The sequence below is a fragment of the Canis aureus genome, chromosome 16, assembly GCF_053574225.1.
Source record: "Canis aureus isolate CA01 chromosome 16, VMU_Caureus_v.1.0, whole genome shotgun sequence".
Taxonomy (NCBI): domain Eukaryota; kingdom Metazoa; phylum Chordata; class Mammalia; order Carnivora; family Canidae; genus Canis; species Canis aureus.
In genome coordinates, this window is record NC_135626.1 from 7,644,919 (window position 1) to 7,670,092 (window position 25,174).

A 25,174-nucleotide genomic window follows, 5' to 3' on the forward strand; every position below is an offset into this window, starting at 1 on the left:
AGCCCTCTGGGAGGTTGTCAGCAGTAGTGAGGGCTCCTGACGATGCCTTGTCTCATATTTCAGGGAAATGACCAGGTCCGATTTGAACTCACCTGCTACTCACTGGCACCTCAGATTAAGGTAAGATGCTGCTCCTCCCCTTGGGGTGGGTGCTGGGGGCTAATGTCTCTGGGTGGAGGGTGCAGGGTATGGAGTTCTGGGAATTTTTATGGACAGGGACAGAATGCTCCTGAGTCTCCAGGAGGGGGATGGGGGCATCTCTTTCTCCTGGAGAGACCGCGTGCTCGTGCCAGATACAGGGGCACAGCACTCTGACCATTAGCCCAGGGGCCAGGTAGGTGGGGGCATTGGACAGAAAGATGTGGCCTGGCCCTTTGGCCAGTGCCTTCGGTGTTCTCAGATCTTCTTTCGTGGGGGCAGGCTGGAATAGTTCTGGGTCATTACTGGCCTGTTTCTGGGGTGCTCACAGCCCACTCAACCCTGGTCAGGGCCACCTGGCTAAGGCCCTGGCTCTGCTCTGACTACCTGGCCTCTAGCATCCTGGATCCCTTTCCTGGAGTGGGAATCACCAGAGTCTGGGGGAATCAACCTCCAGGCCTGAATCAATCAACAGGCCTGAGAGTGCATGGCAGGACTGTCCAGCTGCCCACTGCTACCCCTGCCTCCTCCAACCTGACCTGGGACCTGGGCTTGTGTCCATCTGTCCTTCCTTCCTTCCTTCCTTCCTTCCTTCCTTCCTCCCGTGTCTACCAGGCTCCAGGCATACGGAGCTGTACTGCGCTACCAATGTGAGGCCCATGTGGAATTTAAATTTTTCTAGTGACCATGTTAACACAAACAAAAAACAAGATGAAAAGCAACAGGTGACATCATTTTAATAATATATTTCACTGAACCCCGTGTACCCAAATGATACCATTCAGCCTGTCATCCATGCAAAAACACTATTCATGACATGTTCTCCATCTTTTGTACTAAGTCTTCAAGATCCCTGTATGCTTTGCATTGGGGGCACATCTGAGTGGGGACCGGCCACATTTCAGGTCTCAGTGGCCATACGTGGCTTCCAGGTACCAAACTGGCCATCACAGGCCTAGGTCTGGACCCCTTAGAGGTCACTTCAGGCTAAGGCTGCAGAAGATGTGCCTCTTCCTAAGCTCTGAGAGGGCCCTAAGGGGTTCCTTTTTTCTTTCTTTTTTTAAGTGGAACACCTTTCTCTGTCCCTTTAACCAGCCAGCAGCTGCTTGCTGGGTGGGAGTGGCCTGGAGGTAATGAGCTCTAATGATCTTTTCTGACCCCAAACACTGGGCAGCTAAGAAGTCCTTGAGGTGGCTGCTTGCTAGCTCGCTGCAGGCCTGTGGCCATGGGGGCTTTCTCCTGACCCCCACTCTCTGGGGTCCCACAGCAGCTGGGGGGAGCCTGGTGTCCGGTTTCTGAATCTCTGTCTGCAGAGGCCAAGCCAAGGGACTGCGGGTAGGGGCCAAAGCTGGTCTCTGGGAGCTAAGATGAGGCCAGAGGGTGCTCCCATGGCCAGGCTTGCCCCAGGGGCTGTTCATTCTAAGGCCGAGACCCCAGAAAAGTTTACCATCAGAGGTAGGGGCCTGGCTGGCTCCAGCGCTGGGTGGGGGCTCTTCTTGGGGACCTGCCCTTACACCTCCAGGCTGGCACCCAGAGCAGCTCTGGTGAGCAGAAGGAGGGAAAGCAAGAGAAACAGGATGGGATCGCTGTATGTTGTCTGCGGGCCACTGTCCCGGAGAGGGCCTGGCTGGGCTTCCGCAGCAGTGTGAACCCTGCCTGAGTCACCAAGGGGTGGGGTCAGGCGTACTAGTCCTCTGCCCAGGGACACTAGTGAGAAATGTGAGGCCCATCTAGTTCAAACCCTCAAATCTCAGACAGACGGAAGCCCAGAAGGGCAGGGACCCCACTGGGGGACACAAAGCCATTCTGCCGTGGAGCCCGGGCCTCTACAAAGCCACCCCCAGTGTAGCAGGTCCTGTCCTTCCCCTGCCTGATGGGGCACCTCTGCCCACCCCACGTGGACTATGTCCTCTTTGGGGAGGAGGCAGCAGGAGACTCCAGGTGAGCATTGGGGGTCCCGGGCCCCGTAATAGAGAGGCCGGCTCTGAGCCAACATCCGGGCTCTCCCACGTCTGACTCCTTGCCCTGTGCCCAGGTCATCGCTCCCTGGAGGATGCCCGAGTTCTACAACCGGTTCCAGGGCCGCAATGATCTGATGGAATATGCAAAGGTATGGCTGAGTCTCCCCTCAAGCCCCCAGCCCTTGCCTACTGCCCCCTCCCGGGGGGGCATATCCTTCTCAGGGGGGCCTCCTAGACCAGCAGCATAAGGCTGGGGCTGATCCCCATCCTGGGGGCACCGAGTCTCTGCCCCAGCTGACCCCTGTGGCCGCTGTCCCCAGGGCCAGCCCCACAGAGGTGTGGTCACTGCCTGGGCCAGGAGTCTCCATGGAGAGTCCTCAGTCTGCCAAGTCCGATGGTGACAGGCACCCTCTGCCTCCCGTTCTCCTGCCACCTCCGTGGGAGGTGTGAGTGAGAGGTTCTCTGGCCCCCAGTTACCTGGCTGCTCATTGTCCCGGTGCTTTGCCAGGAGCAGGTAGGCACTCCGAGGGGCAGTGGCAGACAAAGGCTTTTGTCGAGCCAGCCCTTTTGAAGTACAAGTTGCAATAAAACATATTAGAAGTTTTGCATCAAGATCCTTAGCCGCTCCCCGGGGTACCTTTCTTTTTAGCGACTCGATGGCAGCCCTTGACAAACAGCCTCAATCAATCAGACGGGGGAAAAGCAACTCGGTGCACACACCAGAAAATTGCTCGGGTTTTAAATAGCAGTCACCGGGGCTGGCTGTGAGCTCTTGCTGCAGTCAAGGTGCTGCGTGGTAGGGGACTCGGCAGGGACACAGCCCTGCCCCTGCCGCCAGCATCCCATTAAGACCTGGAGGGCTTGGAGGAAAGATCTCCTGTACCATCTGTTGTTTTATTATTAAGAGGGGAGTTTACAAGAGCAAGCCCATATGTTGCCAAACAAATTGTCAAATAGCAGTGCTATTAAGAGAACCGAGGTTGACGAGGCTTCCCACCCCCCTTCGTCTCCTTGATATAGAATATGGAGCACGTTTCATCTTTAAGAATAATGAATTGGAACCCCCGCCCCGTCTCCATTCTCACAACGGCAGTCCCAGTTCAAGAGAGGGCCAGGGTGACCCGTGCCTTGCCCTGCATTTCCGTTAAGCCCCACACAAAAGCAGCTCCTGGTTTTCCCAGTGAAGATGATTTTCAGGAGTGTTGTCACTCCTTCCCGGATTTTGGGGAGAAGCCCCTTCACAAAGCTTCTGTCCTCAATAACCTTTGAACAGGAAAGCATGTCGAGGAGAGCCGAGTCTGGGCCCCCCCCACCCCGCCCCCGGGCCCTGGAGCCTCCCTGGGAGGCTGGCATCTGCCTTGAGCTCTGGGGAATCTGAGCACATTCTAGGAGGGAGGCCGCGTTTCTGCACCCAGGAAATGACCAGAATAACTGAGCAGCAAACGGGCTTTGTCCAAAATGCAGAGCCAGGCAGCTGATTCAGCTGAGACAAAAATCAATGGCGCTTTGAAAATCCCTGCTTTCAAGACCGATAAGTTGCCAAGGCCAAAAGGTGCGGCAGGAGACCCACAAACACACATTCACTCCATTTTCTGCACCACCCCCCACCCCCACCCCGGTCATCATCCTGTCGTTAGCATCGTCACCATAATTAATTTCTTTTAAAAAGCCAGCGTACTAGGTAGGGGCTGGAAAGCAGGCCAGTCACCTCTGTGCTGTCGTGGAAAATGGTTTTGTTTTTGTTTTTGTTTTTTGAAGATTTTATTTATTTCTTTATGAGAAACACAGAGTGGAGAGAGAGAGAGAGAGAGGCAGAGACACAGGCAGAGGGAAAAGCAGGCTCCATGCGGGAGCCTGACGTGGGACTCGATCCTGGGTCTCTAGGATCACACCCTGGGCTGGAGGCGGCGCCAAACCACTGAGCCACCCAGGCTGCCCGATGGTTTTGGTTTTTGTCCTCAAGTGCAGCGAGAGTTCCTTGGGTGGGTGGGCAGGGGGTTGGGGGGAGCGGTGGACACCTAAGGCTAGAGAGGGGAGGGGAAACAGAAATCTCTTTGGTCAAGGGACTGCCGTTTTTGGCATATGTGTGTGTCTCTGCCTGCTGAGGAGGGGTTGCCTATCCTGTCCTGCCCACTTTCCCTCCCTTTTTCATTTTCTTGCTCCCACCACAACCACGGAGGCCCAGTGGGGAAGAAGGCAAACGTGTTTCCAAACCCCTTCCCAAGACAAAGGCTGCAGGGAACCCATCTGCTGACTTTCTCGGCCCCCAGCCCGCAATTCCAGCTTTTGTGCAGGGGTCCCTGGTCCTCTCACCCCTGGCCTATTCTACCTGGATGGAGGGAGGGGGGGCTGGCATGTGCCTTGGATGCTCAGCAACTTTGAGAAGCGGGATGAGCAGCCTCTAAATGAGATGCTCCTATTTGCCCATTGTGATTTAAATTGAAGAGTACACAAATCCTAGAATAGATATGGACCATGTCTTTTAAAGCAATTCCCCTGGCAAAGCTTGAAAGAAACACCTGGAAGGTTTTAGCTCCATTTATTTTGAAACTTTAGGGTGGTGATAAAGGAACAAAGTGGGTTCCTGGAGGAGGCTGGAATCCTACCATAGTGGGAATGAGCACAGACTAGGGGGGCCCCATCAGGAGAGATGGGATGATGCAGGAGGGGGCTACAGGGACCAGCCAGGGCTGGCCAGGTTCTAGGACCACAGTGTGGCAGGGGGGGGGAGCGGTGCAGAAGGTGCTAAGAGGGGCTGGGGAAGCAAAGCTTCAGGTCTCACTGCCTTACAGGGGCCTGGCTGGGCCACTTAGCTGCCTCTGTGCTCCATGGGCAAGGAGAGGGGAAAGCAGAATGTATTGAGTGTGTTGGATTCCCACCAGGTGTCAGCCAAGGCAGCGTGGAGTGGCAAAGGGATCAGCCTCATCCTTAATCCAAAAGGCTGAGATGGGTCTTCAGACCCACGGTCTTGGTTGGGATGAGTTTTCTCCTTGAACAATGGATCAAACCATCTGGGAAGCAAAACAACCAAGGGGGAGGATGGAGAGGGTTGAGATGGACCTGGGATGTTCCTTTCAGGGTCACAAAGTGATGTCTGTGGTGACTGTGCCAGGCAAGGGGAGAGGGGTGGCTCCCAGGAAGTGCCAGGCAGGTACCGTAAACAAGTGCCATGAGCTAGAAGCCACTTCCTTGGGGTGACATTAAGTGCTGTGTGGGCGCAGATGCCTTGGTTGAGGTCTACGGTGGAAGTTCAGACCCTTCCTGCGCCCAGCCGGGGTCAACAAGTGGGAAACCTCTGGCACACTGCCTGGCACACTCTAGTGCTTCAGGGCCTGTGAAATATATAGACTCAGAGACTCTTCTGGAAGGAACCTCCAAGTTCAGCATCCTCTCCATGACATCTCAGACACACGGTCTTGTTTCTGCATGGGCATGTCCAGTAACGGGGCCCTCACTCGTTCCCCAGGCAGTGGGGCCGGGTTGGCGATGGGGGACACGTGGGGGGCAGGGGATGGTGATTGGGGAGGAGATGGACACCAGAGGGTGGCGCTGGGTCTTGCCTGCATGAGGACCAGAGTTTGGGGATGTGTGCAGCCCTGAAAGAAAACCCTCAGGCCAACTGCAAGCTGCCTCACACCTGCCCCGTGTCCCGTCTTACCCGCAGCAACATGGAATCCCCATTCCAGTCACCCCCAAGAATCCATGGAGCATGGATGAGAACCTCATGCATATCAGGTAAGCCAGACATCCCACCTGTGCGCTGCCCTGCCCCACATCAGGGAGCACCTGCCTTCACAGGGCAGATGTAGCCTCAGTGGTGGTCCCCGCCCCCCCTCCCTCCTACCCAGTACTCTTGGGGCTCACTCCCAGGCTCATGGGGCTAGATAACAGGCATCTGGCCTCAGCTGGGGTGTTGGGGTGGGCTCCTCTAGGAAGTGGCATTTGAGGTGAAAACTTCAAGAATGAGAAGGAACTGACTGGCCGAGGTGCAGGGGGAAGTGTGTTTAAAGCAGAGAGAACAGCAGTGAGTGAAGTCGTGCCCCGCCCCGCCCCCCCCACCCCCCCACCCCGCAGATGCAAAGCCCGGGGCTATGCCCCAGAAGACTGAGGGAAATGTCCCAGCTCTTTCTTGCAACCTGCAGCTCCCACAGCCAACTGCGGTCAGCCCAGAATGTTCCAGACAGGGTTGGCAGCAGTTGCTTTGGCAGAGAAAGAAGGGCAGAGCAGATTTGTTGGGGGGGGGGGTCCTCCCTGCCCGCCTCCCCGCCTCCCCACCTGATTTCCTGTCTTCCCTTCCCTTTTCCCTCATAGCTACGAGGCTGGAATCCTGGAGAACCCCAAGGTAATACCCCCACCTCCACCACCACCACCACCACCCCACCACCACCCCCACCCCCGGCCTCCCCAGTTTCCTGTGAACCCGCTGCCGTCTTTGGTGGTAGCTGCTCCGTGCCGATGCTGTCTGATGTGATTGTAGCCTAATTTGAAATTTCACGGGGGCCGGGTGTGGGCCTGGGGCCGAGCCCTGCCTGCATCCAGATCCTCCCCACTGGGGCCCCCTCCGCATGCCTGCTCCATGCTGCTGCTCGGTTTTGAGACACCCCCCACCCCCAGCACTCTTTTTCTAATTGCTGCTGGGATGAATAGGGTAAGGAAATATTTCAGGGCAGCATGGAGAGAGTGTGTGATTGTAAGACAATAAAGAAGCAATTAGGCAGATGAGACACTTGTGGGAGGGCCCGGCCTGTGCCCACCAGCTCTCAGGCCGCCGCTGCTGCTGCTGCTGCTGCTGCAATGGGGTCGGTGTGGGGAGTGGGGGTGGCACAGATTAGAGCCTCAGGACCCATTTGTCTGGGTTTGTGCTCCACACCCGCCCAAGGCAGGCGGCCCTGATCCCCTGTCCCCAGCCTCCTAGACTGGCCAGCCTGGGCCTCGGCCCTGTTTGAAGTTTAGGATTTCTATCCCTGGGGGGGTTTCCCTTTGTATGTCCCCCTGCCACCGTGGGAGATGGGGTGGAGGGTGGCAGGATGAAATCTATCCTGGGAAGAGAAAAATCTCTTTGTCCCTGAGGGAATGTGTCTCTGTTCCCTGGCTCAGCCCCACACTGGGGCGGGGGTTTGAGGGTGGGGTGGGCTGCTTGTCTGACGTTAGGGAAGAAGTGTGCTGTGAGGGGGTCGCTTGGGCAGCTGGGCCTGGGGGAATCCAAGAAGGCCAGCTGGAGGGGAGGATGACCTGGTGGTATTGGTGAGGGTGGGAGAGCTAGAGCTCTACCGGGGTTCCTGGGATGGCTCCCAGAGGGGACCAGGCCTCCCAGGACCAGCGACCGGTTCTGGGGCCAGGCCTGGGTTTAGCATTTTCTTGGCTTACTTTCCTTGGCTCCTCGCTGTATGCATCTTCATTTTATGGGCGAGGAAACCGAGAAACCAAGGCCCAGAGAAGTGACTCACCCCCAGGGCGCCCCACCTCTCCGAGCTGGCCCTCCTGCCTCTGTGGTTCCCCCATGGCCCGCCCCCACCCGCACTCCACTCTGCCCAACCATGTCACTCAAGAGAGCCCGCACCCTTGCCCCCTGGGGGCTGATGGCCCCACAGGGCTGCTGCCTGCTGGCCACAGGTTTTTCCAGTTCATGCTCTGCTGACCCCATGACACTCAGGCCAGCCACCCCTAATTAGCCAGTCAGTCAGCGCCAAGGGGGGTGGGGGGAGGCTAAGCCCAGCAAAGGCAGAGCTGTGCACAGGCAGGCTATCCCTTCTACCCCTCTCCAAACATCTTGTGGTGCTCTCATCTCAGAACAAGGGGCAGAGCCATGGCTAGAGGGAAACTAGCCCCTGGGGCAGTGCTGGGGGTACAGATGGGTCTGTGACCTGGGCAGGTCCTTCCCCTCTGACCTTCCATTTCATGAGGCCAGTGGATGGAGGAGTAAGTGCTAAAGGGTGTCTTTTTAAGGATTTTGGCCCCTGATCAGGTGGGAAGGTTGATGCATCCATCCCAGAGACAAGAAACAGGGATCCAAATACTGACTCTGCCACAATTTGCAGTACAGTCTTGGGCAAGTGACCCAACCTCTCTGAGCCTTCGATTCTTTGTGCACACAGGGAGAAACCGCAGCACCTCCCTTCTGCAGCATAGAAAGCTCTTGGCCTATCCTTATACCTCAATCTTGAAGCCAGGGGTGCCTCCTTCCCTCCTCAGGCAAGCTAAGATTGTTTGGGGAGGAAGGGGCCAAGATCCTCCCAGGACCCCTCTCCTCAGGCTGGGGAGGCTGGGCTGGGTACGCGAGAGAGACGAAGTGTGGGGTGAAGCTGAGGAACCCGGGGTCCGGCTCTCTGGGCCTGCCCTGCTTTGTGAGGGGGCTCGCCCAGATTAAACCCCAGGACCCTCCCTTGCCTCCTGGGGTGTCCCCCCTACACTGTCCCCTGGATCCCAGGGATAAGGAGGCAGTGCCCAGGGGCCCAGTGCCATCCTCCAGCAGCTGAGAGCCGCTGCGCCCCCGCAGCCCTGGCCCCCTTGGGAGGAGATGGGGAGACAGGGCTTAAGGGAACAGGGGCCCCCTCCCCCTCTCCAAAAAAAGCTCGGAGACCTGCCGAAGGGAGGGTCTGAAGGCAGATGGTGGAGCCATTTTCTGCCTCCGTGATGGCTGATTGAAGGGCAATGAGGCAGCTAATGCGAAGAAAGATAGAAATTTACTTGCTTTAACTTCATACGGCACACAGAGAAAGAGTTCATTCAGTGCCGGCCCGCCATATCTGATGGATGAATAAACCATTTGCAGCATCGATCATGCCTCTACATCATGGTTTAGTTCATGGGCCATTTGCTTCCAATTTCTCCTTCTCGGCCCTGTTTCATGCTTTCTTTCGTCCTCTCCACCCCCCCCCCCCAGCTTCTCTCTCTCTTTTTTTCTTCCCTCTCTTCCCTCCCCCCAGCAACCCCCCCCCCCCCAGCAGATGACATTGGAAGTGAGCCCTCCTGCCGGGATGGATAAATAGATGGTATTGATACTCAGGAACAAACTATTTGTCATTTGAACTGGGCTTTTAGGAGGGAGAGTAAAAAGAAGGCAGGCGCCCAGCCACCCCAGAATGCAAAGCAAATGTCACTTTATTTCTATTTAGTTATTTTATTTAATCGGTGCTGTCAGGGTGTTGGAAACCACACCAGCTGCCTCCAACTTGCACTGTAGAGCGCAGGTCTCCCATCCTGCTGGTCTGCGGAGAAGGGTGGCAGGAGAAGTTCAGGCTGTGCAGGTGGAGGTAGGAGGAAGGAGCCGTGGGTGGGGGCGTGGACTCTGGGTCCTGGCACCCTGCTTTGAGTTCATCCTGGGCTGGGGGCCCGGCAGGGGCCCCGGGCAGGCAGGAAAGAGGCTGTGGAGTCACGTTGGACACCTAGAGGCCCAAGCCCTGGTTCACTTTGCCTTCTGGCCAAGGATGGCTGGTCATCGGGCCTGTCTGTGCCCAAGGATGCAGTGGTTGGCAGGACCCAGTGGGGCCTGGGGAGCCGGGCACTTCTCTGCACCCGCCTGAAGCCTGTCCCCATGGTTAATGATGCTGGTTGTCTCTGACCAAGTCCCTTGCACTGTTTCTCAGCCCTGAGGTTTCTAAAGCAGCTGGGAAACAACAGGGGGTGATAGAAAGAGCACTAGACAGGGATTCCAGAGTCCCCACACAGTGGGGCTCCCACTCTGGTGGGGACAGGCAATATGGTTTGGTCGAACCACTTCTTTGGTCTTGGTTTTCCATCTGTTCCGCAGAGGCTTCAGGCTTAGGGTCCCTAAGGACCCTCTCCCTCTTTGAGGCCAGTTCTGGATCCTTATTCCCACCCCACAAATGGAAAACAGATGAAGGGATACAGCTGATCCCACGTCACATGGCACCCCGGAGGTGCCCAGTCCACCTCAGGCCCCTGTCTGAGCTCAGAAGTAGAAGGACCAACCATCCCCCTTGCCCAGGACTGAGAGGTTCCTAGGGGTGCAGGAAGCAGGATGGCTGGTCACCCAGACACAGAGCCCACAAGCAAAGTGACCACAGGTGAGGCATCCGAGGCATTGCTGCTGACCACCCCTTCTGGAGGGGGTCTTCCGAGATGCAGTCACCACCAGCTGTCCTTCCCACCTGCAGAGCAGGTAACAACTTGCACCTGGTTTTCCCTGGCATCTTCTCGGGTGATGTTCATGTCCAGTAAAAGCTATGAAAACCATCTATATCCTTAAGGTGTAAGGCAGTCAAGGGCAGCTATCCTTTCCCCATTTTGCAGGTGAGGAAAACAGGCCCAAGGAAGTAAAGCACCTTGGCCAAGGCCCCACAGCAGGGGATCTTGACTTCCCAGCTTTGAGTATTTTCCACCCCTCTAAAATCCAGCATATATTTGTGGCCGGCCTCAGAGTTCCCTGCCCTGTGCCGGGTCCAGCCCCACACGGAACTCAGTGAGGGAAGGGGGGTCTCTCCTCCTCAGCCTCTGTTTCTAGGGTGACAGCAATTGACCTTCTTACCAAATGGGGCTGCTGAGAACCCAAAAGAAGCCGCAGGCAGAAAGTGACACATAAATGTCCGATGGGTATTGAAAACAAAGATTTAAGGTGTCCAGGTGGAAATAGCTAGGGTCCAGGGGTGCCCACAGGGGAGACCGGAACAGTGAGGCCAAGAGGACCCCCGTCACCTTGGTGTCCAGGGTCCGAGCACAGCTTGTGGGGGGCCCTTGGGCTTCAGGAGCCAGGAGAGAATTTTGAGAGCCCCATGTAGCCAGCAGCCCCTCTACCCGCTGCATCAAGACGAGAGGCCCATTTTCCAACCCACCCAAGGAAAAATATACATAAAGGTTGATGTGTTTTCAAATGGGTTTTTGCTTTGCTCTTCTCTTTTCTCCCTGTGAGTATTAACCTCAAGGACCCGGGGGACGGCTCGGCTCGCCAGAGCACCTGCTGGGGTCACGCGTAGTCATTAGCTTTGCGGTCAGTGCAGAATAAACCCCAATTCCAGGCGCCTGCGAGAGCAAGCGCCCGCTCCCGGGAAGCCCGCCGCCGCCTCGCTCCTCCAAACTCACACTTTTCTTGCCTGACTTGTTCCTCTGCTGCTATTCTACCTCCAGCTGTGGGGGCGTCGAAGAAAAAGATGAGATCAAGTTGAGGGGAAAAATTGTCTGATTCCTGGAGCCCTTTGTTTCCCAGGCCCCCGGCAAGCGGGGCCAGCTCCGGGCTGGGGGCTGGGAGGCCCATGGGTCTATGCCAGTCGGCGGCAGGTGCTGCAACGCCCTGGTTCTGGGGAAGGGGTACCAATCTCTGCAGGAGGTGGGGTGCGGGGTGTGCGGGGACTGGCGGGGCCTGGCTTGGCTCTGGACACCCCATCCTCCAGCCTCTTTCTGTCTTTTGTCAGAACCAAGCACCTCCGGGCCTCTACACAAAGACCCAGGACCCCGCCAAAGCCCCCAACAGCCCTGACATCCTTGAGATTGAGTTCAAGAAAGGTAGGTGCCCACCTGTCGGGGTTCAAGGGGGTGGGCTCTTGGGGCTCTGGCTCCTTTCCCCTCTGCCTGGGAGCCTGGGCAGGAGCCCACTGCATCCCTCTTGTGTTCCTGGGAGTCAGAGTTCAGGCAAGGGCTTCAGGGACTCCCAACTGCCCCTTCCCAGGAAGGTGTGGTCCATGGAGGCCTCCAGACATGAAAGGAAAGTACCCTCAGCTGCCCATCACCTGGGCTCATGGGCACTGGTTCTGAAGTGAGAGCGTTCCAGTCCCTAAGCACTCATTTTGTCAGCTGCTTTGAGACTTTGGACAGTCACAGTTTTCTTGATCCTCAGTGTCCTCTTCTGTAGACTGGGGATAAGAGCACCTGCTGCCTGGTATAGAATGTGGTCTGTCAGGGATGTGCCCCTTATAGGGTCCTGGTACCAAGGAGATGCTCACGTGGATCTTAGAGACCTGGCCTCAGGGGCCCCCTGGCCCCACAGCTAAAGCCTCAGCTAGTTCTACACTCAATGCTGTACCCCACTTCTCTACCCCAAGCTCAAAACTGCTAGTGCTCCCACTGGCCATGGGTAGGTGTCCTGATCTCCTTATCTTCACTGCTATCAACAAGACATGTTTGCTGGCCTGGCCTGAGTGCCCAGTCTCTTGCCATGGAGAACAGAAGGGAATGTAGGATGAGCCTGGTAATGAGAGGGGTAGGGCCAGGCTCAGAGTGAGGGCTCAGAGTACCCAAGGAGAGGACCTGTCCTGACAGCTGCAGAAATCAGGGAGGCTTCCAGGAGGAGGTGGTGCTAGGCAGGAGCTAGAGGATCCAAGAGGGAGAGAGAGGGTATCCCAAGCCTGGACAAGGAGGCTGGACAGTCCATCCACAAGGCAGCTGCCCAGGCTGGAACAAGAGCAGAGGGAGAGGGAATCGGCCCCTCTCAGGGCACCTCAGATCCCTGCCCTCACTCATGCTGGTGTGACCTTGACAACCAACTTCACCGCTCTGGGCCTCAGGCTCACTTGCCTATAAAACAGGCCATGGAAATGATGCTCACAGGTGCCAAGTATGGTGTGAGGAGTGAAGTGGAGGGAAACAGAGTCTGTTTAGAACTTGAATAACACACCTATTCCTGGCCTTTCCCAAGAGCCTGGCCAAGCCAGTGGGCATCTTCACTGCTCCCCCCATCCATTCAAACCCTTGAATTTCACACCACTTGGGGACCAAAGGACCATGGGCTGAGGCCCCTGAGGGTAGCCGGACCCCCAAGTGCCCACTCTGTCTGACCCAGGCATGGCCCAGGGATGCACCTTCCAGCATCATCTTGGGGAAGGCAGCGGGACGGCCCCAGGCAGCACCTCCAGCAGATCTCCCCGGGGAGCCTGGGTGAAGGTGGGAGACGGGCAGGAGGCAGTGGGGGTGTCGGACACAAGGCTCTGGCAGCCTCTCCTCCAGAAATAGGGCAGCCCCAAGGGCTGAGCCGGACAAGAAACGTGATCCATTTTAATGATTCGGGGACCGTCTGGAAAAAAAAAATAGACAGGAGGAGCCGTCCCCGACTACTCCCATTCACCCTCTAGTTAATTTATTTGAAGTTTTAATCTAATTATTAACTATTTTAAAGGCTAAGAGGCTTTCTCCGGCAGCAGCACTGACAATGTCAGCTCCTCTCTGGGGCAGGCCCCATCCAAGGCCATAATAGGACCGGGAGGGAGAGAAAGCGAGAGGGGAGAGGCGGGCAGTGGCGAGAGGGGCTTAAGGTTCATTATTGGGCAGACTTACATTTAATAGCAATTTACAACCAAGTTATAAAACCCCTGGAAATGGGGGTGAAGAATGGCGAGGTGACAGCGCCTTGAGGGAAGCCCCTCCAAGCGGCGCCTGGCTAATAAAGACTCGAAAGCCTCTATTGAGACCTGATTGGCACCCGGTCGCTGGCTACATGGTAATGAGCTGGGCAGATGGGTGGGGGATTATCCGCCAACTTTGAACAGCTTTCCTTTGTCACTGTTACAGCTCTCTTGTTAGCCCCCTAATACATTTATTGCTCATTTCACACCGCTCGAGAAAGTGCCCCTTGCTATTCAAAGTCAACCCTGAACCCACCCACTGCCCCCCCCTCCCTGCCACCCCCCTTGACTCGGCCCTGCCCTCCCCTCCGGGACCAGCGGCCGCCTCCCTCCTGCCCTCCTGCCACCCCAGACCCGACTTCTCGGAATCCACGAGGACACCTCTAACACCTCGCCTGCCCAAGTGGGCACCGCGTCACCCAGCCGGCGGCTGCGTGGCTCTGGGGTGCGGGGGGGGGACACTGGGGTCCACCTGACAGACGTGGCAGGGGGCTGTGGGGGTGTGTGCGTGTGCATGTGTGCGCGCACGAGCGCGAGCTCGGCCCCACCTCGGCCAGGCGGCCTGGGTAGCTGGTGGGACAGAAGGTGCCCCGGTGTAAGACAATGGTGGAGCGTGAAATTCAATTAGTTCAGGGCTGGTTCCAATTTCACAGCCCCTAAATGCAAAAGGGACAGAGAGAATGGGAAGGGTGGGGGGCGCGTTTTTATTGCATTTTCCCTTTCATTCTGGGGGGCGTTCTCGCCCCTTCTCTCCCTCCAGCAGGCCCCAACCTGCACAGGGCTTTTCAAGGAGTCATTTGGAGTCCATATCTGTCAGATCCATTTAAGGCGTTGCGGGCGGAGGGAGAGGGCGGGGTGGCAGGCACCGGCTCCTGCGCCCAGCCCGGCTCCAGCCTGCAGGCCCACCGCCCTCTCTTCCCCTAGGGGTCCCCGTGAAGGTGACCAACGTCAAGGACGGCACCACCCACCGCACGTCCCTGGAGCTCTTCATGTACCTGAATGAAGTCGCGTGAGTGCCCACAGCCTGGCCCGGCCTCCTGGGAAGCCACCCCTGGGAAGCGCTGGTGTAGGCCCCTGGGGCTGATGGTCATGGCTTGAGGCTTAGGGGCTGAGGAGGACAGGCAGCCCTGGTGCAGCCCGCAGGCATGGGAGCCTCTGGTGGCCGTCAGCCTTGGAAGGTTAACAACCTCCTGGAGGTGGTGGGAAGCATATACTGGCCCCTGGGGACAGCCTGGCTAGAGCTTCTGGGCCCTGCATAGGAAAGATGAGCATTGGGTAGGGCTGGTGCCGTTCAAGGCCCCAGGACAGAGGCAACAGAAGTTGCAAACTCACTGTGCGACACAGTCAATCCTTTCGCTCTCGGGGTCTCAGGTTCCCCACCTGTACAGTGGGCAGTTGGAGTAGGGACCTGGCTCCAATGTCCTTTGTGTCTTGGATCCTGGAATGGGGCCTGACCCCCTGCATGTGGCTCTGGCACCCTGCAGCCCAGAGCCCAGCCAGGTGGTGGCGTCTGCCTCGAATCCTTGTGGCAGCATGTGGTTTTAAGGGGCCCATTCTCCCCACAGGGGCAAGCATGGTGTGGGCCGCATTGACATTGTGGAGAACCGTTTCATCGGGATGAAGTCCCGAGGTGAGTCTGCTCACTGCCCTTGGAGGCGTGTCTCAGCTCCCAGAGACCCCAGAGGCCCCTCAGATTCCCATTCCATTCAGGTGTTGCTACTCCCACGCTATGTGGATGACTTTGTGCAAGTTCCTGCACCCATCAGACTGTTTCTCCCCCATGGGGTGGGGATTGTGGGCCCTTTGCCACTGACTCTCAAGGGCCTTATGAGAAGCACTGTCCTGAGAGCGAGGGGGGTGTTGGAGGGGAGGGGAGGGGAGGAAAGGGGCGGTCGGGACCGGACTGGAGGTCGGGCTCTCCTGTGCCCCAGGGCGGGCGGGTTGGCCAGGTTTGGAGGCACACCATGCAGGGCCGATTTCACAGTCATTAAGGCTGCTCGGAGGAGGCGGCCAGCCCGGCAGGGCAGGAATCCTGCCAGGGGTGGGCGCTGTGGGCTGTGCTGGTGGTGTGAGCCGCCGGGTCGGGTGGGGCTCTGCCTCTGCGCGGAGCAGCTGCCACCTTGGCTAGACGGTCAAGCCTGCAGCCAGCCGCCTTGGGCTGTGCCCGGAGTGGAGAGAGGTTGGTCCCAACCAAGCAGGCACCTGAGTCTTCTCTTATTAACCAGAGCCCTGTGACTTTCCGTCACCGCGTCATCGGACCATACCCTCCCCTCCGGGACTCAGTTTCCCCATATGAGTGGACCTCCTGCTAGCCTGTGATAAAGCAATGCTACGTCCTCAGGGCACTTTAACAGGGAGTGGGCAATCTTTCAGCAGTCTGAGCCCCCAGATTGAGCACCTGATTTTTTTTAAGTACTGCTGATGAGGTTGAGGGTCCCCTGTCTTTTTTTTTTTAATTTTTTAATTTTTTAATTTTTTTTGAGGGTCCCCTGTCTTGACGGATATTCAAAATTGCTTTGCTTAGGGTCAATTTAAAAAGATAACACAGGGCAGCCCTGGCGGTGCAGCGGTTTAGTGCAGCCTGCAGCCCAGGGCATGATCCTGGAGACCCGGGATCGAGTCCCACGTCAGGCTCCCTGCATGGAGGCTGCTTCTCCCTCTGCCTGTGTCTCTGCCTCTCTCTCTCTCTCTCTCTCTCTCTCTGTCTCTCATGAATAAATAAATAAAATCTTTTTAAAAAATAAATAATAAATAAAATAAAAAGATAACACAACCAAAAAAAAATTTTTTTAAAGACAATACAACCAAAGGAAACCAGGCCAGGGTAGAGTCATGGAGCTTTGTCCTCTAGGACGTTTTTACTAAGATTCTAAAATCCAGGGAGCTGATGGCCAGATTTCAGCTGTTAGAACAGGGTGCTGGTCCAGGAGACAAGAAATGGGGGTCCTCACTCAAGCTTACCCTGCCTTGACTAATGACCTCTGACTTGTCACCTCCAGGCCTCATTTCCCCAAGTGTGATGCGGTGGGCACAGGGCAGGGGAGGTCGGATCCTTCCAGCTCTGACCTGTCTGGATTTATCTCAAAAGATGTGGGGAGACGGGAAGTGAAGTGGCCACGTTGCCTCTTTTCCTGTCATTTTTTTCTTTCCTCCTCAACACAGCTACGATCTGGGAGAAGCAAAGGAAGGCCTTGTCAGAACAATGTAACTAATTAGCTGCTCCCTTTTGTCCTCACTTAAACCTTCGCCTCTTACTTGTATTAACATCTGATTAAATGTCCCTTTGTCTCAATCTGCCCTTGGGAGACAGCACAATGTAAATCACACAAGGCAGATCTGGTGAGGGGGGGTGCAGTTTGGGGGAGCCACAGACCAGCACCCTCACCTTACAGAAGGGGAAACCAAGGCCAGGACAGATGCCCAGATCCAGAGAGGCACAGAGTGGAGGTTAAGAGTGCAAACCCTGGGGTGGGGCAGATCCAGGTTCTGGCCTGTATTTAGTCATGGGGTCTGGTGCAGGGGAGGTGCCCCACAAATGGCAGCGGCCACCAGGGGCAGAATGAAAGGTCAGAAGCAGCCTGTGCCCTCCAGGAGCTCCTTGTGGCTCAGAAGTGTCCTCTCTGGCACCAGTCGTCATGCCTTTCCTGTGCTGTCACTAATGGATTATGGGTGTGACCCAGGGGTACAGATAGTTAACTACCAACTGATCAGGATTGGCGCTTGTGGTGAAAATGAATTGCCTTCCCAGGTAAGGACTGGCCTGGGGCCACTCCGTGAAATGCCATCCTGCTGCACAGGGATAGTCAGAGTAGACTTGATCTGAGGGGTGGTAATAAAGGCCTGGACTGGGCTATGCCGAGAAGACATCCTGGAGGAGGTGGTAGGAGAATAGGCTTCAACTGGTAGATGTGGTATAGAGAGGGTGGAGTAGGAACATTCCAGATTAGTAGAGGTCAGGGGCTGTTAGGTCTGATAGGGGCTGAGCCCCTGGAGCCTGAGGGAGGCCCAATGGAGGGCTCATCTAGAGGGTCTGAGCTTTGGTGGCAGACGTGAGTCCCAGTCTTGGCTCTATCACCCTGAAAAAGCAACTTAGCCTCTCAGAGCCTTGGCTTCTCTGTTTGTGAAATGGGTGGTTGTGTGGAACAAAGAAAGGGAGCTCTGGATGGTACACTATGCGTTTTCCCCAGAATTGGGGGCATCACCGCAACTGAAGTTCAGGGCCTTGAGGTGAGCAGTCAGTTCTGACTTCCTTGGCTCCTAACACCCCATCAGGGGAGAGGCTCCTGGAGCATAGCCTCCACTGTGCCCAGGTCCTCTGTGTGTACCCGCAGGGGGCTGTCCCTAAATGCACAGCATTTAGCCTGAGGGTTGTACAGTCTTTGGGGAAGACCATCGGGATTCTGACTCCCACGAACTTGCTGTGTGACCTTAACAAGTTGCTTTCCCTCTCTGTGGCTCCACCTGTCAAAGCTGGAGCCGGAGGTGATCTGCCCCCTGGAAGTTGAGATTTGCCTGTTTTCTTGTTTGGATCAGAGAGGTAAGAGAAGTTTGCTTCGTGATTTTAGGGTGGCAGTGTCCTGTTTTTGTGCCTCCGTTCCAAGTGATTGGTCGTGAGGGAGAATGAGCAGGGCAGTAAGTGAGGGCGTTGCGGGTGTCCACACACCGGGTTTTTATGAAGTCTGCAGCAACGGGAGAAGCCGTTAATTGTCAATGATATTGAGGGCAGAGCGAGGAGACGCTATTGTCCGTACCCCTGTGTACAAGGGGGAGATGTCATTTGTATTGATTTTACAAAGCTCATAATTGAAATTCGTTAAAGGGCTTGTTTTTCTTTTGGTGGTGGTGGGGGGAGTTGGGCAGTGCTAGTGCCCCAAGTCTGGGGTGGTCATGGGGTCAGAGGAAAGGAGGCTGGGGAAGCTGCAGATGGAGTAGCTTTTGCTGTATTGTGGCTGTTCACATCGTCATTATCACATTATCTTTTTAACTCTGGAGGGGGGCTAATTAAGTGAAGTAAATGAAATCAGTGGGAAGGAGAAGGGGGGGCAGGGCAGACAAGAGGGAAGCGGAGGGGTGGGGGAGCCAGCGCCTGTCCTTCCGCTCACCTTCTCCCTCCTTCTTTAGCCATCCTGGCTGTCTCCTGAGCTCCCTATCCCTGCCCATCTCACCTCTGCCTCCTGCTGCCTCTTGCCTCTGCAGACCCCCTCCCGCTTCTCTTCTCTTTCCTGTCCCTCTCTCGTCCACCCTTCCCATCTGTCTCCCACTCTCCCCTCCTAGCTCACTTCCTCCTGACTCCTCCACTTTCTGGCTAAGAAGAAGCAAGGGCTGCCCGCCCACTTACCCACCTGCCTGCCCACCTGTCCAGGCCTCCCAGGAGGCTCTGCTCAGATGGAATGTTCCAGATGGAGAGTAGAGGGAGACCTGTGAAAACAAAGATGTCTGTACCCTCAGAGGCCCACCCTGATCCCAAGACTGGGGCCAGCAGGGCACCAGGAACATAGAGGATGGCTAGAGACCCACCATGACTTGCCTCCCCATCACCATAGCAACTGCCTCCATCCTTGGCCCTGGTACCCAAGAGGGGAGCCCTTGGGTTCCAGCCAACCTCCCTTCCCCAGGCCTTTCCAAATGTCTCCCTCTGGAGACTGCTTTCCCAAAGTACCAAAGCCTCTGGTTCAGGTGCCCCAACCCCCACCCCACCCCCACCCAGGCCCCAGCTGATTAGAAGGTCCCACTCCGTTCTGCCAAACTGTGCCGCCCGACAGCCTCAGGAACAGAGGAGACGGATTTAAGCAGCAGCAACATTTTGGTCCTCACCTCTTCCTCTTTGGTCCATTGGCCCCCCCACACACACACACCCTAGCTCCTTGCCCTTTTCGCCATCCACCCCTTGGCAGTAATTATGGTGTGATTGAAGCTGCTCCACAGAGAACCGCTGACACCTCTGTCTTTTTCCTGTAAACACGGGGAGATGAAAATAGACACTTGGAGCCGCTGTGCGTGTCACTACGAAGATGTCTGTTGTCTCTTCCACCGCGACAGCGAGACTCACCTGTCATCTCCTCCTTCTTTTTGCGCAGTGGTTTGTATGCCGACTGTCAAAAGCCCCAAATCCACAGTCTTTTAGCATCAGGTTTCTGTCAGTGGTTTTTTTTTAAAGTCATTTTTTTCCAGAAGGACTACACAGAAATCATCTGTACCCCCTACCCCTGTGGAGAGGAGAGGGGAGATCTTTCAAATGCTCCCATGCACACGTGCACACACACACACACACACACACACGATAGCAGCAACCTGAAAACAGCTTTTTGATCAGTCACAATTAACTTTAACACCTAGGAAAAGGAGCAGGAATATTAATTGTGCCGTGTGTCAAGGCTGTGCCTTTCCTCTTGCCCGCGATGCTTCCTGTGGCTGTCTTGGGGAGTTGATGGCCATGAGGCTGGTGCTCAGGGCACAGGGGCAGGCAGCTCTGCCTACCAGACACTCTATGCTCCTTCCCCGGGGAGCAACTCTCTTGGGCCAGCAGCAGGTGGCCTTTGGGCAGGTCAGAGCTCTTCCTAGCTGGAAAGTACCTGTGTCCTCCTAGCACTCTGCACACAACCATTGATGTTCCTTCTCTGGGCTGCTGGGAGGTGATGCTGCGGAGTCGGCCCCCGTGTTCTAGAGACAAAACCATCATCATGCACACCACGTCAAGACACAGTGTGTCTGTGTACTTAACCTTCCAGGCAGGTCTCAGGGGAAGTTGGGATGAGGAGCAGTTTGCCTGGGGCTCAGGAGGTGGCTGAGCTGGACGAAGGTCACACAGCAAAGCTGAGCTGGGAATTCTGCGAAGGTTTCATTTCCATGAGCCTTCTGGTCCCCAGCCTTAGCCCTGAAGGTACCATTTGGCCTGTGCCCCCTGCCTGGCCCAGCAGAAGACAGAAAAGCAAGGAGTCTGACTCCCCGGGGGCCAAAAGCAGGAGGGCTCCAGTCATTGGCCCACCTGGGCTGGCATGGTTGAGTCTCTGTGCCAATAGATGGGAAGCCTTTGAAACTTTCTGGGTTTTTCCAAAATCTAGCAAAACTGATCCTTAGAAGGCCTGTTTCCAAATCGATAAACACCAAACTCTTAGTATGTCCCAGGATGAAAGACCAGTAAGCTTGGGTCAGTCACTATATTCCCAGAGATAAAGTTTCTAGGAGAATTGAAAACTTGCCCCTTTAACATTGTGGTCATCTCTGCCATTCTGGAAGCAGACATTTCTAAATGTTCTGCAAACGTCTGTCTTTGTAAAGAGGTGACTAAACCAGTGGGTCTTGCTCCGTTGCCCCGGAGCCATCGGGAGCCACTTGTTTGTGGCACCTTGTTGTCCCCACAGGAAGGGCCCTGACTCCTGTGCCAAGTTTTTGCAGGTTTTCTATGCCTCCCCTGTTCTCACCCAGCCAGCCAGCCATCTCCACCGCCAACAGCCTTTTTGGTTCGTGGCTCCCAGTTGCTCCATGGAAATGGATGACAGAGCCTGTTTGAACTGTGTTTGCAAGAGTGACAAGGAGACTGAGTGAGGGCCTGAACATCGCCCCGGGACTCCAGGGCTTGGGGCCAGTGCATGATCTTGGGATGTTGGTGCTTTCCTGCTGGGGAGGCCATTTGCCCCTAAACGTCACGATTGGATCAGGACAGCAGACATTGCCCAAGAGCCACACTAGTGAAATGGAACAGGCTCTTTTGTGGCACCTGGTCTCCAGGTGGGGCTTTGACACATATGTCCCCCCAAGACCAAGATATCAGGGGTTTGCAGATAAGAGAATCACCCCCCCCCCCCCAAGAGGCTCTTTTCTGCTTGGGAACACCTTGGAGCCAGGATAAGAGCCCTGGCCTGTCCTCCTCGGCCATGGCTCCTCAGATTTGTGTTCCTTTTCATGCCCTGGTAAGCACAGATCGCTTTGTTAAAGACTCTGAGAAGCAACCTGGGCAGAGAAGGGAGATCTAGATGCTGCTCACACCAACCTTGGGCTTCAGCCTGCCCATCTGTAAAAGTGATGTTGGACCAGATTGGCATTTTAAGGACTTCCTGGTGGAGCCTGGGGTTTGCAGAGGGGCCTCTGCTCCCTGCAGCAGGGCCCAGGCTATCCCTTCCCTATGTTAGGCTTCTGTCAAAGACTGTTTCAATAGTGCAGCTCAAAGTTAGAAGAACGGGGCACTGATGGTCTGAAAGGGCCTGTCCTGGCAGCCAACATTTCTCTAATTTCTGAGTGAAAGATCGAACATCAGGGGGTTCTCAGAGGAGGACATTTCTGGCAAGTGGCTGCACACTCAGCCATGCCCATGACACCTTTGGGCTCCAGGTTCGAAAACAATCTCCCTTCTGACTTGGGCGGGGGGGGGGTGTGCTAAAAATATTTTTCAAATAGTGGTGAAAGGGACATAACATTTACCATTTGAACCATTTTGAAACCTACAGTTCAGTGGCAGTAGATGCAGTCACACTGTTACGTGGCCATCATCCCCATCCACCTCCTGAAATCTGTCTTCCCAAGCTGAGAGCCCCCTCTCTGTAGCCCTCCCCCACCAAACGACAACTTCCCACTGCTCCCTCCCCCCACCATCCCACTTCCTGTCTCTGCGAACCTGGTGACTCCAGGGATCTCATCTAAGTGGAATCGAGGTATTTGTCTTCTTGGGACCGGTTTATTTCACCCAGCATGCTGTTCTTCAGGTACACCCGCCCTGTAGCAGGTGTCAAGAGTTGCCTCCCTCTTTAAGGCTGAATAATATTCTACTGTGTGTGTGTGCCACATTTTGTTTATCTACTCAGCTGTTGATGGATATTTTGGTTGCTTCCGCCTTTTGGCTGCTGTGAACAGTGCGGCCATGAACATGCGTGTACAGACAGTGTGGAAACACAGTGGTAAATTTTGGGGATCACTGAAAATGTGCCCCTTTAGCACTGTAATGATGTGCGGTGTGAAGAAAGGACAGTCTCAGAGTAGCATTTGTGGGATGGGAACAGATCTTACCTTCTCCCATCGGAATAGTGGACACCTGGCAGGTTTTCCTGTGGTCAGCTCAGCGTGCTCCCCTGATTTCTTAGAAAGGCCATGTTGCTGGGACAAGAGAGGGTCTGGTGGTCCCACCTCCTGGTGTCTTAGTGTTCTCAAATCCAGTGTGGGACTACCAATCAAACCTCCTGGCCAGCCAGCACCAGGCTCAGCTCAGGGTCAGGCCCCTCAGTGTCACTTTGGACACCATTTGGTCTAAGCAGGTTGTTTAGGAAATGGAGAGACTGGGCCTGGGGTCATCAGGAGGGGGTTTGGGCAAGACCTTCTGGTGGGGTTGGGGTTTGGATTTGGGCCCCATCAGCAGCGGGCCCACGGGGCAGCAGACAGCACTGGTCAGGGGCTCAGCGCCCCGACCCAGGCCCCAGCTCCACATTGGGCACATTCTTTCCCCTCCCGGGCTCAGTTTCCCCATCTGTACATGGGATGAGTGCAGGAGCCCACCAAGCCCTCTGCCATCACAGAGGTTGGGGTTTATCCTCAGAGACGTAGCTGCCAAGGGAGGCACTGGCTGAAGGTGGCATGTGCATGCACACGTGTACACGAGTGTGCATGTGTATGTACAGCTGTCCCCTCCCCTGGCTCCCCCATGGAAGGGAGGAAGGGATATTTGGGGGCCTGGGCTCTACTGTGGTTGGTTTAATTACAGGTTTTCAGCCGCGGGCCGGTGGGCACGCGTCGGGAAGGAGGGGGGAACAGCTCCGAAACCCTATCATTTTCCAGCGTCTGAGGGCCTCTTCAAAGGGGGGCATCCAGACATTTTCTCCACAAGCCGCAGAGTGGACTGTCGTGGCCTCAGCATGAGCATAATGACAGGCGCATTTTGCAACAAGCTGGGAGTGAATGGGTCTGACCGGCTTGTCTCCTGTCAGACGAGTCATTATTATTTTTTTTTTTTTGTCATTTGCTGACAGTTTGGGTTTCATGCGTTTCTCTCTTTTTTCTCCTTTTCCCCCTGCCTGGAAAAATGGCTAGGTATCTACGAGACCCCAGCAGGGACGATCCTTTACCACGCTCATTTAGACATCGAGGCCTTCACCATGGACCGCGAAGTGCGCAAAATCAAACAGGGCCTGGGCTTAAAATTCGCTGAGCTGGTGTACACAGGTACGTAGTGCAGTAGTGCACGTGGCTGCTCCCCCTCCCCGAGCTGATGGCACCCTCCTGCAGTCCCTCCCCACCCACTGCCATCCTCAAGAGAGCCCAGAAGGTGCAGGTTGGAGGAGTTGAGTGAGGGCAGGGGACAAGGAGTGAGGGAGTTGGGGGGCTGGCACTGCCCTGTTCACGGGGTGTGGAGGGAAGCATGCCAGTCACCCCAGGATGTCCGGCTGCCTCTGCCACCTGAGATTTGCACGGCCTCAGCAGGGCCAGGGAAGCATCACGTGTCATTCTTAGGGTGGCCAGCACCTCACACACTCCAGGTGCCAGGCCCTGTGTGGGGACATGAGCCATCCTGGGGTGAGGTGGAGGGTGGTCCTCCCAACGTTCCTAGGAGAGCCACAGCTGGCTCCTTTTACAGATGAGGAAAGGGAGCCTCAGAGCAAAAGGACCTTGTACAAAGTTCCATGACTGGAAGTGGCCTAGCTGGGGTTGACCCCCGGTCGGGCTGTCCCCGGGCAGAACCTGGGGCTGCCACAAGCAAGGCAAAGCCAGAGCCAGAGGCAGCCCAGGCACCAAATGACATCAGCACACAGTATGGGTGGGTCCCCCTGTTACAGGTGAGACTCAGTGCCTTATCTGTCACAGAGTTGGAATCCAGGCCTCCTGGCTGCAAACCCCTCCCTCACACCATATGACAGGGGTCCCCACATCCAGCCCACCTCCCATTTTTGTTCAACCCACAAGTGAAGCCTAGGTTTCTACACATTTTTTTAAATGATTGGGGGGAAAACTATACAATACTACCATTTCTTGTCCCATGAAAATTCTAGGAAATTCAAACTTCAGTGTCCATAAATAGTTCTTTGGGCACGGCCACACGCATTGGTGTATACGTTGTCTCTGGTCACTTCTGAGCTACCATGGCAGAGTTGAGTAGTTTGTGAGAGAGACCATGTGACCTACAGAGCCTAGAATATTTACTATCTGGCCCTTTCCAGAAAATGTTTGCTGACCCTCCTCTATAACATTCACCGTCTCCCTAATGAGAGAAGTCACATCAAACAGTCCCTCCGAGCTTGGGTGTGGTGAGGGTGTGGGGGACAGACTGCTGCCTGAGGCCCGGTTGACATCTGTGGGGGCCTAGACATCAGGGGAACGCGGGAAAGTGCATGTTAACAATCCCTATCTGGGATAAGCCTCTGCTGCCCTCGCCTTATCCCCCCCCTCTCCTCTGGAGGTTTTATTTTCCTTTGAAAGCTCCTAATCACTGTAACTCATCTTGGGATTTCAAGGGGACTCCAGTGGTTATTGGCTGGGCGATTTTTCCCTCCCATTGTATCTGGCAGCTTTGAAGCTGGGTCCCCCCCTCCACCTCCCCAGGTACAGACAGGTGTTTAAATACCATTGTCTCCTGCGGGCTCTCTTGCTCAGCGGGGTTTCAGCAGAAAGGTGGATTCTGGTTACAAAGTAGGAGAGTCATTAAGCATGGCAGGCCCATAGGGGAGAGCACCTGGCCCGGGCTGCTAGCTCAGAGGCTCCTCCGGGAGGCCAAGTGGGGGCCGCCTCCAGCCGCCCTCCCCTCCCACAGCCACCGCCTCTCTTGCTGCGGGACCCTGAGCTGGGCGCTCACGGGCATTACCTAGT

At 55.8% G+C, this 25,174-nt stretch overlaps 1 protein-coding gene across 2 annotated transcripts in view; it reads left to right on the forward strand.

Moving 5' to 3' along the window:
- ASS1 (argininosuccinate synthase 1) overlaps positions 1–25,174 on the forward strand; it is a 52,640-nt gene that overhangs the window by 18,139 nt on the left and 9,327 nt on the right. For both annotated transcript variants that reach the window (XM_077851067.1, XM_077851068.1), the window contains 8 exons: positions 64–120; positions 2,174–2,248; positions 5,764–5,834; positions 6,411–6,441; positions 11,468–11,558; positions 14,315–14,399; positions 14,956–15,020; positions 23,405–23,536. In XM_077851067.1, coding sequence (XP_077707193.1) covers positions 64–120; positions 2,174–2,248; positions 5,764–5,834; positions 6,411–6,441; positions 11,468–11,558; positions 14,315–14,399; positions 14,956–15,020; positions 23,405–23,536 — 607 coding nt within the window. The remainder of the gene's footprint in view (positions 1–63; positions 121–2,173; positions 2,249–5,763; positions 5,835–6,410; positions 6,442–11,467; positions 11,559–14,314; positions 14,400–14,955; positions 15,021–23,404; positions 23,537–25,174) is intronic.